A 13,200-nucleotide genomic window follows, 5' to 3' on the forward strand; every position below is an offset into this window, starting at 1 on the left:
GGGACAGACAGGTTGGGGCTGGTGGCAGGCCTGTGCTCCGGCCCAGCAATGGTGCTGGAGGGCAGGGTTTCCAAGCAGCCAGGGCTGTGCTGAATGGGCAAGTCCAACCAAGTGCTACATGCTGGTTTTCCAGGGTACAGAACTCAGCTTCTGTGCAATGCATGTAGACAGTGCTGAGTCATCCTGCCTCCGGGCTTCCTGCTGCCTGGTGCACATGGTGGGGCTTCTGGAGGTGTGCGGAGAGGGAATTTTACCCCCATCCCCTGCATGTAGATCACCAGGCTGACACAGAGATGGCACCCCAAAGAGAGGAGGAGCTTCTGACAACGAAGATGGGGCAGCCCTGCCCAGAACTCCTCCTGGGTGACTGATACAGCATCTAAATATCTGCCGGGTTGAGATTTTCTCCATCATGAGAGAAAGAAAGACAAAAACCTGTGTTTCCCCAGTCAAACCAGTGCCAAGTCAATCCTGGGGAGCCCTGGTGGCTTCTCCTATTCCAAACTGTGACTGCAAGTCATGTTGTCACATGAACTGAGGACAAACTCCAGCCTGCTAAAAAGACCCTATGCTCCCAAACAGAATAGTAGGTGCTTAGTAGAGGGTGGGGGTGACCAGAAGGTGACCCGAGGAGGTGCTGTTTATGTGCAGGTCCTTGATATGAGTGCTGTGTCAGGTTTGTGAAAATTCGTCAAACTGTTGGCTTATGATCCTTGCACTCATTTGTGTGTATATTAAATCCAATATAAGAGTTAAAAAGTTCCATCTAGCTGGGAGAATCATCCTTACCCTTATAGGGTTTTGTTTGTTTGTTTTAGCCCTCCCTAAGGGGAGGGAAATCCCAGTGTGTTTGAAACAACAGGGTCACAACAATAACAACAACAAAAAAAAGCCTACATTGGAGCTAATGACCCAAAACCAGCACATGAGCAGAGGACGAGCACTTCGCTTCACTCCTGATAGTAACCAACAATGCTCTTTGGATGTGGGTTGGTTCAGAAAGAAACAAATACCACTATCTGATATAGATATAGGGCAGGTAAGAAAAGACAAATTTTAAAGGTGATAGGATGGGAGAGGAACATGGATGCTGAGGCCTCTCCTGGATGGAGAGTGAGTCCCACCTCTCTAAGTCACCACCCCAAAGGGTATCCATGAGGCCAGCCACTCCATCCCATGCAGAGAACTCTGGGAACATGGGGGCTTTGCTGGGGCAAGGGGCTGGCAGCTGGCTGCAGTTGCTCACAGGGGCTCCTGCCCAGCTTCTCGGCTATGATGGGACTGGCCTGGGCTCTAGCAGGACTCAGTGTGACCCAGACAATGCCATATACTCACACTGCTGTCCCAGATCCACTCCTTGGCTCCTCTCCTAGACAATAGAGTCTCCGTTGCAGTCTCCTTTGGCAACCAGTATGGGCTCTGTTACTGGGCAGAGGCCTTCCAAGAAACTGAGGCAGTGCTGCGGCCCCCCCTGCAAACTTCGATTGTTGCGATCATGTCAGAAAGATTTTAGACATGTCACCAGAATAATGCATATGAGTTTATTAGAAGGGATTGGAAAGGGGAAAAGGGGACACTCTGAAGGGAAAGAATGGATCTTCTCAGGAGAGAGATGGTTTGCCCCTTCTGCCTTCCATTTTTATTGAAGGTTCCAGGGACATTTCCAGAGCTTTCTGCCCAGGCCCACTTCTTGACTTTTTTTTTCCTTTCCTTTTCTTTTTTTAAATACACAATAGCAGAATGCATTACAATTCTTATTACACATACAGAGCACAATTTTTCATAACTTTGTATATAAAGTATGTTCACACCAATTCATGTCTTTATACATGTACTTTTTTTGCATTACAATTCTTATTACACATATATACCATAATTTTTCATATCTCTGTTTGTATATAAAGTAGGTTGACACCCAATTCATGTCTTCATACATGTACTTTGGATAATGATGTCCATCACATTCCACCATCCTTGCTAATCCCCTGCCTCCTCCCTTTCCCTCCCTCCCCTCTGCCCTATCTAGAATTCATCTATTTCTCCGATGTTCCCACTCCGTACCCCACTATGAGTCAGCCTCCTTATATCAGAGAAGACATTTGGATTTTTGAGATTGGCTAACTTCATTTAGCTTTATCTTCTCCAACGCCATCCATTTACCTGCAAATGCCATGATTTTATTCTCTTTTATTGCTGAGTAAAATGCCATTGCGTTATATGCCGTATATTTTTTAATCCATTGACTTTTGACTGACAGCAGGATGAAATCAGACTTTCAAGTCCCCACTGGTTATGATACCCATAGTCCCTTTGGCCCATCCTGACTGCAACCTGTTCTTATAGATTTCATGGTGAAAGAGAATTATCTTTATCTCCTTGAGTTCAGGAATCTGGTTTGGGTAAGGGTCACAAAAAGTGCCCTCCTTGAGGGTAACTTGGCGTTCTTGTTATCAGCATTTTGGGCCTGCATTTCTCCTGCAGATAACAGGTAGTTTTCTGAGGAATGTGACACATATCCTGTCAACTTAAGCCAGGAAGGGCTGCAGGTAAATTGTTTTTTAAAAGAGAAAGCATGTGGGAGTCACACAGTGGATCTTGTTTATAGAATTATTCCCTTAACATATTCTCACTGCTCCTGCCTGTCTGTTCCCTATCAGACTTCATGGGGGCAAGCCTCCTGCTCACGTCCCTCAGGTCCTGCAGCCCCCACCTCCACTCACCTTTTTTCCTCCATCTAGTGGAATAAGTTGCTCCCAGTGAACTTGCCCTCTGCCTCTGGACACCCTTTCTGACCCTTTCCCAAACACTAAAAGACTAGATGAAACACATGAAGGAGGCTAGGAGGTAAACTCTGCCTCCTGTCCTTTGCAGGGATCAACGCACTGTGTGACTTCACCTTCGAATTGCAGTATAATGAGAAGGCCTTAGAGCCAAAGGAAAAACTGAAAATGGCGGTTAGGGAGCACATGAGATTAAAGGATGGTTTAATGAAGGAGGGCTTTTCTCTTTCTCAAAGGTGAATATCAGCCAACTCAAAACACACCCGTGGCCTTCTCCCCTGCTCCCAGCTGCCATCCAGGAGATGAATGAGACACCCATAGCACTCTTTGGAGAGCTGGAAAGGGTCAGGCTTGTGTTTCATACTAGGGAACTGAATCCTTATTCCTGTGTCTTGAGGATCTCCCTTGAGAGTTGTAATGTGACCTCCTATCATTTATTAAATCTGGGCTATAGTTCCAGTTACTTCGAATTCAAGTTGTGATATCCAGGATCTCTTTGCATCTGGCCTACCCATTTGTAATTATGTCTCATCTTTCCTGAGTTGAGGTGTATGTGTGTTCTAGAGGATCTTGACCTATAGCTACTGAAATGCCTGCCTGTTAGTGTTCACAGTTAGCCTTGCCAGCTAAGGAAAAGAGATAGGAACTAGCACTTGTTCCTTAAGACATATGTGGTGGCATGAGGGGTGGGCAGGAAACCAGGGGGAAGAAGTGGGAGGTGTAGAGACTCCCCAAACAGGCAGACCACTATGGGACTATCTGCTAGGCTGGTCTGAGCTTTGATTTCACTGAGCTCAGTTCCTCAGCTACAATTGGGGTTGTAGATGATTTTTAAAGTGTGGTCCCTGGACCAGCAGCTTCAGTTTCACCTGGGTCTCCATGTGTGGCTGTTAAAATGCAAATTCTCAGCCCCATCCTAGAAACTTTGCGGGTGGCCCAGTCATCATTTTAGCAAGCCCTCCGGGTGACACTGATGTGCACTCAAGTCTGAGAACCACCCTAGGTCTGTGGCAAGGATCAAATCAGATCACCCACAGAAAGAGGCCAACACAATGCTAATCGCCACTTTCCTTGCCTTCATGGCACAGAGCTATGGTGTAGATGAAATTGGCTAGTATGTGGGGAAAGGTCTCATAACCCTAGAGGACCAATCACAGGAGAGTTCTATTAATGTTAAGAAAGGTTTGGCTTCCTCACACTTTTCTGAACTGTTGAGTTTTCACAGCCAGGAGGAACTTCTTTTATAATGCTGAACAAACAGGGCATTTCCTTTCTGAGAATGAAAGGAATTGAACAAAACACCAGGCCTCCAAGCTCTTGTCCCAAGAGTGTCTCAGGCCAGAACATTCTCTCTAAATTTGTCCTTCACACCATGGTGAAGTTAGACCTAATCTCTCTGGTGCCTTCCTGGTATCTAGGGTCCAGGTACCTGACTATATGACCATGTCCATTTCAGCCATGTGACTGGCCTCCTAGAGGGCAGGCACCCCCTGTTTCCTGGTGCAGGCCGCAGGGGCTGACTCTTGGGTTAAGGTTCAGGAATGGAGGCTTGAGCCTGGGAAGGAAGCTTGGGCTGGCTCTCAGGGCACTGAGATGCTTAGGCCTAGCCTCACACAAGGCCCTCAGCAGAGGGAAGAGAGAAGCCTGAAGTCTCCTGTGAACTCAGCCTAAAGAAATCTTTAGAGCAAAGGGGCTAAATTCAGAGCAAGTGTGTGATGAAGGTGGCTTCAGGCAGGGACTAGGAAGTCTGGTTTCTAGGAGGAAGAGAAGGAATGAGATTGTTTTGGCAGGAGCCTACAGTCTCTGAGGGAACCAGAACCTTCTTTCCTTGTGGGTTACTGTGTTCTTTTACAAGGTAGCACCAGAGTGCAGGTACAGACAGCGCTGTGGACCCAGGAACAAAAGTTAAGCTCTTCCAGGCCCATGCCATAGACCAAGAGAGAGGCAGCACCTGCCATGGTCAAGGAGCCCATTTTATTGATTCTAAGATGCCTATTTTGGGGCATCTCTGAGATGGGATAGATCTTATAATCAATGACATCTAGAAGCAATGAAATATGGTAGCTATTCCACAAACACTGAGAAGCATGGTGCAGATGCTTACAAACACACAGGGGCTGAAATGATTAATTAAGTCATTAAAACAATGAAGGCAAAGATGTAAAAATAATGGCTGATATGTACCGTGTCCAGCAACATACAGGAACAATGGGGAATCATATTAGATTTTTTAAATTTTTATTTTTTAAGTTGTTCCTCGACCTTTTTAAAAACAATTTATTTTTATGCAGTGCTGAAAATCAAACCCAGTGCCTCTTACATGCCAGGCAAGCACTCTATCACTGAGCCGCAACCCCAGCCCTAGATTTTGAACTGTAGCTTTTCCTACCTCTTGGTCAATTCACAGTTCACATTTGCTTTTTGGTAGTAATGGGTCAGTATTACAAATATTATAGCAAAGTAATTTAGGTGCTGTTCTTTTAGCTTACAAAACTATCCCTTTAAGGAGCAAGCTTTCCAATTATCTGTCAAGTATTTGATTTATGCCAACCAGGAAGGAACAAATACTAGCTGCCACCTCCTTGTATCTATAAAGGTTGACTCAGAACTGGTATTACGCTAAATAAAATGGTTCGTTTAGCTGGCCTTAACTTTTAAAATGATTTTGCAATCCTTAGCATGTGACTAGATCAGCTGCATGAACTCTGGGTGAAATTGAGGAGACCTGTCCAGCCCTCGTAAGGACACCTGCAGGTTCAGGGCAAGAGGTACATGCTGTCCCTCCTTCCAGGACACAAGGTTCAGGAAAATCTCAGGATGAGAGATTTACCTACTGCACATATATGATGTTGGCAAAGGAGGCCTGGGGCTTTCGCAGGGTGGTCCTTCCTTGGTCATTCATCTTCTAGGAAGTGTATGAGAAGTAGACAAAGGAGAAAAGGTGTTCCTCAAGGTTGTAGAACAAAGAGGTTTTGTAAGGCAGACAAAGTCAGTCCTGCGAATGACCAGTTCCCTTTTTGGCTTTCACAACCAGGAGCAGATTGGTAGCTTCAACTTCGGTAAATGACTATTTTTGTATTTTTAAAAATAGATTAATATATATGAAATAATTTAAAAGTTCTCATTTGTTATTAATCAAAAACATGTAAAATCAAGGTTTTTAGTTCACCTGAGATAATTGGTTCACATTCATTCCACAAATATTTATTGAGTGATTACTAAAAGCAAGTGTTGGGTTAAAGAAATAGGATGGTGTTAAGGAAATGATGAACAAGCCCTGGTCCCTTTCATTATGGGACTGAGAGTCTGGGGAGACAGCAAGTGAGCAGGGCTTTACAATACAGAGGAGTGAGACCTCACTAGTGTTTTGGAGAAGGACTAGAGGAGGTTTCTGGAGGAGGGGATTCCAAACTGAGTTCTGAAGGACATGTCAGAGCTATCCAAAGTGCAGGGAATAGAAAGCCATTTGGGACAAATGGACAACTAGGGCAGTGATCAGCCAGGAGGCTGGTACGTGCTGGGGATTCCCTCACTGAGGAAGGAAGGGGCTGGGGAGATGGGTGAGAGCTGGAGCATGAGGAGTTCCTGAGCCAGCCGGGGAGGCAATAGAGAACTGCTGGAACATTCTAAGTAGATGACATGATGGCAAAGCATTTTAGAAGGATTTCTTGGCTGCAGGGTGGAGAAGGGGTTGAGTGTGAACCACTGGAGGAAGAAAATGCAGAGGGACACAGGGGAAGGGGGATGGTGGCTCTGAACCAAAGGGAAGGGCAAGAGGTGTCCTGATGTATTGGTATCATTTAGCCTGAAATGTAGACAGCTAACACCATCATTGGCTCGTGCAGCCTGCCTGTGGGTGAGTGCCCATTTTCATCTGGGCTTCACAAAGAATTCAAATAGGCCTAGAAGGGCCCTGACTGGGGCTGGGGATGCCAATGTAGTCAGCCAAGTCCTGCCCCATTTAGAGATGAGGCCAGGAAAACTCACAGAGTCACAGTGGCCCAAACAGAACACAAAGGGCAGAGCTAGAGCTCCGTCTCCTGATGCCACCTGATGCACTTCCCCAGGCATGTGGCAATGCTTATTTTATGCCAGGCATTGTGACCCCTACACAACACATCATGCTGCTGAGGAAATACAGGATTAAAAAAGTAAACAATGTAGATTTGTCAGAGACAAATTAACTCGCTTTTCTTCCCCTCATCAGGATAAAGGGCTTGGTGGTTAAAGAAAACACAATAGACTTAATACCTATTGACATAAACAAACATCTGATACAGCTCATTGTGACACACTCATGGGAAATGTGGATCAAAAATCAGTGTAGCTGCTAGTGAAAAAGAAAAAAAACAACAACAGTGGAATCCAGGCATTGTTACCGTCTCTAGCATACAACTGGGAGAGATGGCAGGATTCCTCTTGGAACAATCCTGAATCATGCCCTTTATGGCGCATTAGCAATGGACAAACTGCAGGATGAAGGGTTGGCATGGGTGGGCACAGGTGGGGGACGTGTAATTTTAGAAGGAAGGGTAAAGAGACATGCCAGGAATGTGGATCAAAGTGAGAGGGGCTGGCTTGTAGGGCCAGGAGTAGTGATGTGGTGAGCAAATTCTGTACTGTGTGACTGAGTGAGGCCAGAGTGGGACCGCAGAGGCTGATGAGAGAAAAGGGCTTGCATGCCCACCTCCCCATTCATATGGGATCTACATTGCTAGCCCCTCGGGCCCCTCAGATCTACATTCTTAGCTATGTCTCCCCCTCACACACTCACACCCCATCTTCTTAACTCCAAGTGAGTCTCTCAGCTGTTTTCTGGGTTACATGTATGTGTTTAGGTCTTACTGCTTGGAGCTGTACTCAGCAAAAGACTCCTCTGAGCTTCCTGTTGGCAGGTCCCCAAGAGTCTCCCACCCTTAAACCTTTCCCTGCAACTTGTCTGTCGGCAAGGTTAAGATAGGGAAGACCTTCATGTCTAATTGTGAAGAGATGACCAGTCAGAAATCTTGTTATGCCTTGGAAAGAGGAATTGAGAACTGCATGAACTGAATACCATCCTTTCACATAACTGCCCCATGAAGCACAGCACTTATTGGGTCAATAACCAAGTGCTTGCTTAATGAATTTGTCAGATTATCGCTGGAGAATTTTCTCCCCTCAATAGCATGTTTTGTTTTGCTACATACACAGCAGTTCTAGGGATTCTGAGGGGCCCGAGGGGCTAGCAAGGAGCCACTTGTACTCTAAGAAGAGTTATCCAGAAGGAGGGTGTAACTGCCCAGCATGTGAGGTGACCCCCCTCCCCACAGGGGCTGCACCAGCCTAAGGGAGGTACTTGAGAAACATTTGTTGATGAAAGAGGAAAGAATGGTTTATTTCTCTATTAATTTTTGGCTCTGGACTCAGAGAAGGAACCAGGGAGAAGATGACACTTGATCTCAGTTGGTAGGATTTCAGAGAAACCAGTCTGAAACGAAATGCCACATCACCATGCATATCTTATTAGAAGTAAGAGGAGACACACAGGGAACCCTAGATTTATTTTTGGTGAAGTGAAAGGGAAAATGTACTCTAAAAGGTTGGAAACCAGCCTCTAAAGAAAGAAAGAAAAGTGTGAATCGAGACAGTTCAGTTCAGAAAGGCCTGGGAACTGGCGTTATGAGAGTCTGTTTTACCTACACATTATTCTTATACTTTGACATTGATTCTGTGCAGCTGCCCTAGGTGATGACGGTTGTTGCCTCCGCTTTGTAAGTGAAGTTCTGAGAACCAAAGAAATGTGCCCAGGGTCACATAGCTAGCAGGTGGTAGAGCTGTGAGTGGCAGCTTGGCTGTATGATTCCAAGGCCCTTGACCTTCCTATTTCCCTTCACATCTTTCTGGAAAAAGACACTTAGAATTAGCCTAGATGAAGGTCTTCAGTATGAAAACAATCACCAAGAAGCTAGTTTTTTCAAAACCCCAGAGTAGCTTTAAAAAAACAGTAATAGGGCTACAGGTTATTTATCAAAATGGACTTTTTTCCTCTCTCCGTCAGGGACTTGTGTATGTTAGGCAAGCACTTTACCACTTACCACTGAGCTATATATCTCCAGCCCTTTTAAATTTTTATTTTGAAACTGTGTCTCACTAAACCGCCCTGGTTGGCCTTGAACTTGTGATCCTCCTGCCTTAGCCTCCCAAGTAGCTGGGATTACAGGTGTGTGCACTGTGCCTGGCATGTGGAAGCTCTTAATTGAGGCTTTGGTTGACATCAGGTTAAGGTTCACAGGCCAGTCCACATTCACCGTAGTTCAAACTCAACCTGAGAACTGCAGAAAGTTTATTTCTTTGATCAGATCCCCTCTTTTCCTTATTTCCAGACTCCCCAGGGACTGTTTAAGGGAATGTTTATAAAATCACAAATCCCTCCATTGCAGATTCTTCTTCCAGCTCTAGACACTCACCCAGGTCTTATCTGTTGGTGCCTCTCACCACTTCATAACTCCTACCACTGTCCAGGCTGCGGACACTCCAAAGTGTGTTGAAAGTTGCTACAGTGGAGACTGAGAACTCTCATGAGCAGTATGGCTTTGGGCATGACATTCAATCTCTTTTTGGCTCAGTTATATCATCTATTAAATAAGTGCATAGTACCTATATCATAGGGTTATTATGCATAAAAATAACTATAATAACTGTGGTCCATGGGCCAAGTCCAGCCTACCACTGTTCTTGTAAATAAAATTGCATTGGCCCACAGCTACACTCATTTGTTTACATCTTCTCTGTGGCTGCTTTTGGGCCACACTAGCTAGAATTAAACAGGGACAGAGACTAGATAGCTTGCAAAGACTCAAATGCTTACATTCTGGCCTTTTAAAAAATTTTTAGTTGTTGATGGTGCTTTATTTCTATTTATTCATTTATATGTGGTGCTGAGAATCGAACCCAGTGCCTCAGGCATGCTAGGCAAGCACTCTACTGCTGAGCTACAATCCCAGCCCACATTCTGGCTTTTTATAGAAAAAGTTAGCCAACCCTGATAAAGAAATATGCCCATCATACACTAAGTGCTCACTAAATGGCAGCTTTAAAGAAAAAATATCCCAAATTCACTAGGCCTCGGAATTTAACAAAATTTGATTGATACAAGGCAACTACAACCTCAAAATGCAAACCAGATATATCTGTAATCAGTTCTTCCCCAGGGTAATGATCATATCCTGCCTCCTCAGATGGCATGCGATGGTGCCATCCTGTTTTAGGCATCAGCCTTATTATTCTGGACTGGATTTGTTCTCTGTTCCTATAGTCAGAGTCCCACTCTTCTTTTCTGCCAAAGATGATTGACAGCAAGAATATCCAATTCCTTCAAGAAAATCTCCTTTGAAAGTGGTATCTGGTCCCTTCTTCCACATGGACCAGGTGGGGCAACCACAATATGATAAAATCAGCCTGGAACTTCTGAGTCTCTACACCATGGACATTTGAGTATGTTTCTTGGTTGTGGGGGCTTCCCTGTGCATCATAGGATGTTTTGCACTATCCCTGGCCTCTACCCACTGTGTGCTAACAGCATCTCCCAGTTGCAGGGGCCAAAACTGTCTCCAGATATTGCCCATGTCCCCTAAGGGGCAAAATTGCCCCTAGTTGAAAACCACTTGACTTAGTTAAAATAACATCACAAGGGGAGGCAACAACAATCTGGTCTAGCATAGTCAAAATTCATATTTTAAAAAAGTATTCTTTGTAAGGGCACAGACCTGATAAAGACATACCCAATTTTATCACTGGATCACTAAACAGAATGCTGGGCATCTGGGCCTGCAGTGTCAGGATTTGAAAATCCACAATTGGAGCTACATGTCCCCACAAATTCTGGGTAGCTGCCTGCCTTGAATCTATTTAACTAAAAAGGGGTTTTGAAGCTCTCCCTACCACCACACAGAAAGGGCCCCTCACCAAGATGTAGAATGTGCTTAGGAGCCCCCGGCCCTGCCCTTGCCCATGCCAGCTTCCCAGCTTCATCATTTTCCCATCCAACTCCACCTCTGATGACTGGAAGAAACTGTTGGTGGCTTTAAAATGATAGCTGATTCACTTTTCTTTCCGCCCATTCTCAGTGATTCTCTTTTGTGGGCTGGACATGGGGGTTCAGAGTCAAAGCCTTGCCTTCAGCAGGCTGATAGCTGAGGGGGAAGCAGACACATCCACTGGTATTTCGATGGTGCAGACTAAGTGCTATGATAATGTTCACTGGTGCTTTGGAACACAGAGGGGATGGATGACTTCAATTTGGGGGTAAAAGTGTCTGTCAGCAAAGTCCTACCTGAAGAGCTAATTCTTTTAAGACAGAGGAGTTGGTAGGGCAAGGAGAATATATGTTTATGTGTGGGAGTGGTATGTTATAGGGATGAGGATGTTACCCCATTGCCAGCAATAGAGGCCTTAAGAAGCAGGTGAGAAAGAACACAGAGCACAGGGAGAGGCCCAGGAGGGCAGCAGCCTAGTATTTGCAGGCTGGTTTCGGGGATGGTTTTCCATGGGTCTGTCCTGTTTCTTCAGTACATCTATGAGCAGAGGTGCTGACTGCTTTTGTTCCAGACTCTTTTCAAGGATTTCTTTTTCATAGCAAACAACCTTGAAAAATAGAGATAAGATCTCTCTCCAAGGCAGAGAGCTGATTTGGTTATTGCCAGTATGATAAAGATGGTGTCTCCCTGGAGGACCGATGTTGGATGGGTTTGCTAGACTCCCCCTTTAAAAAACTGAGGTTTCCTAAGCTTCCAGTTCCTCTGCCATCATGCTGAGTGGTTGAAATATATAGGCATCACCTGGCCCTCATGATATCATTTTGGGGAACTGGGCCTTGGGAAACTGGCAAATCTTACTCTTGTGAATATTTAACTCTCTTTTGTCTCTGACCCAGGAGTCCCATGTCGTCTTCCAGTGTCCATGGAACTGTGGCAGACTCACTCATGAGGTTGCAAGTAGGATAAAATCTTTGACCATCTACAGTTTTTGACAGATGGTAGTGGGGAAAACAAAGCCTGCAGAAGTGGGTAGGGTCGTGAGGGTCTTGTGATCTGCATAATAGAGCTTGGGACTTATCCTGAAAGCTTGAGGAGTTTCTCAAGAACTGTCAGTAAAGTAATGCCAGCATCTGGTGTGCACTGGTGTGGAGAGTGGAGGACTGGAGGGGAGCCTGAAGCCATGGGCTAAGGAGGGGTACAGACAGACAGCTGTGGGATTGAACAGGGGCTGTGCCTGTGGGGAGAAAGCATGGCCACATTTAAAGCAGAAATTCACATTGTCCTTGAGAGCATGTTTCTCTGATACAAAACTCAATCCAGATAACCTATTGCATTTATCTGTGGTGTTTCTTTTGACCTTTCATGCCCTTGACATTGCAAAGGATGTAGACTTTGTAGCAGATAGTGCTTAGATCTTGTAGAAGGTCCCTCAGTTTTGGGTTTCTTAGGAAAAGCAGGTGGAATGCATTGACATGAATACCACAGAAGTAATAAGAAATATATCCTTCATGATGCACCACATCAGGAGGCACACAATTGTCCCACAATGGCACACAGTTGTCCCATTATTGGTGATAACCTTGTTTATACCGTTAAAATGTCTGCTGGGTTCTACCATAAAATGTTACCATTTTCCACTTTATAAATAATAGATTATCTGTGATAAGATCTTTTGAGACTGAGTATAGAAATTTGAATATTGATTATATATTTAACAGTATAATATTATTAAATTATTTGAATATTGATTATATATTTAACAGTATAATATTATTAAATTTCCTGACTGATAATTAAATTGTAGTTATATAAGAAAATGTCCTTGTTCTCAGGAGATGTATGTTAAAGTATTTAAGTATGACAGGGCATCTTATTTGTAGCTCTATCTCACAAATCATTTAGAAATAACAAGAACAGAGACAGGGGGAGGGATGACAGGTGTACATGCAAATATGGCAAAGTGTTATGTTAATTGGTAATCATAGATGAAGAGTGCATGGGAATTCAGTGTGCTATTCTGATAAATTTTCCATACATTTACATTTTTTCAAAATAAAAAAATTTAAAAAGACAACCTAAAAGGATAAATTTGTTAGGTCTTAGGATCTGGAAGTGGGGGATGAAAGAGAAGAGAATAGTGGACTGACTATGATTCTTTGCGGTGGTGCCTGCTCTCACCAGCTGAGATAGACCACTTGGAAGGAAGTGGAGGAAGTTTTCAAGGGAAGGTGGGGGAGGAAAAGATGGTGAGTTAAGTTATTTTTAAAAGATTATTTGTTTCCCTATCTGATTCTTCTATCAGCCATGTCTGATTTCAGGATTACCCCAATGGAGTCTCCAGAAGGCAAGAAAGAGGTCCTGAGCAGGGTTAGAGATGGTATTGGAGGTATAGGAGGGAATAATAT

General features: G+C 44.4%; 1 protein-coding gene across 8 annotated transcripts in view; it reads left to right on the top strand.

Moving 5' to 3' along the window:
• Ca12 (carbonic anhydrase 12) overlaps nucleotides 1-13,200 on the top strand; it is a 52,616-nt gene that overhangs the window by 6,783 nt on the left and 32,633 nt on the right. The window contains exon 2 of one of the 8 annotated variants that reach the window (XM_078049503.1): nucleotides 11,692-11,752. The exons of the other annotated variants lie outside the window; for them this stretch is intronic. Coding sequence (XP_077905629.1) covers nucleotides 11,692-11,752 — 61 coding nt within the window. The remainder of the gene's footprint in view (nucleotides 1-11,691; nucleotides 11,753-13,200) is intronic. 8 annotated transcript variants of the gene reach the window in all.

The sequence above is a fragment of the Ictidomys tridecemlineatus genome, chromosome 5, assembly GCF_052094955.1.
Source record: "Ictidomys tridecemlineatus isolate mIctTri1 chromosome 5, mIctTri1.hap1, whole genome shotgun sequence".
NCBI lineage: Eukaryota > Metazoa > Chordata > Mammalia > Rodentia > Sciuridae > Ictidomys > Ictidomys tridecemlineatus.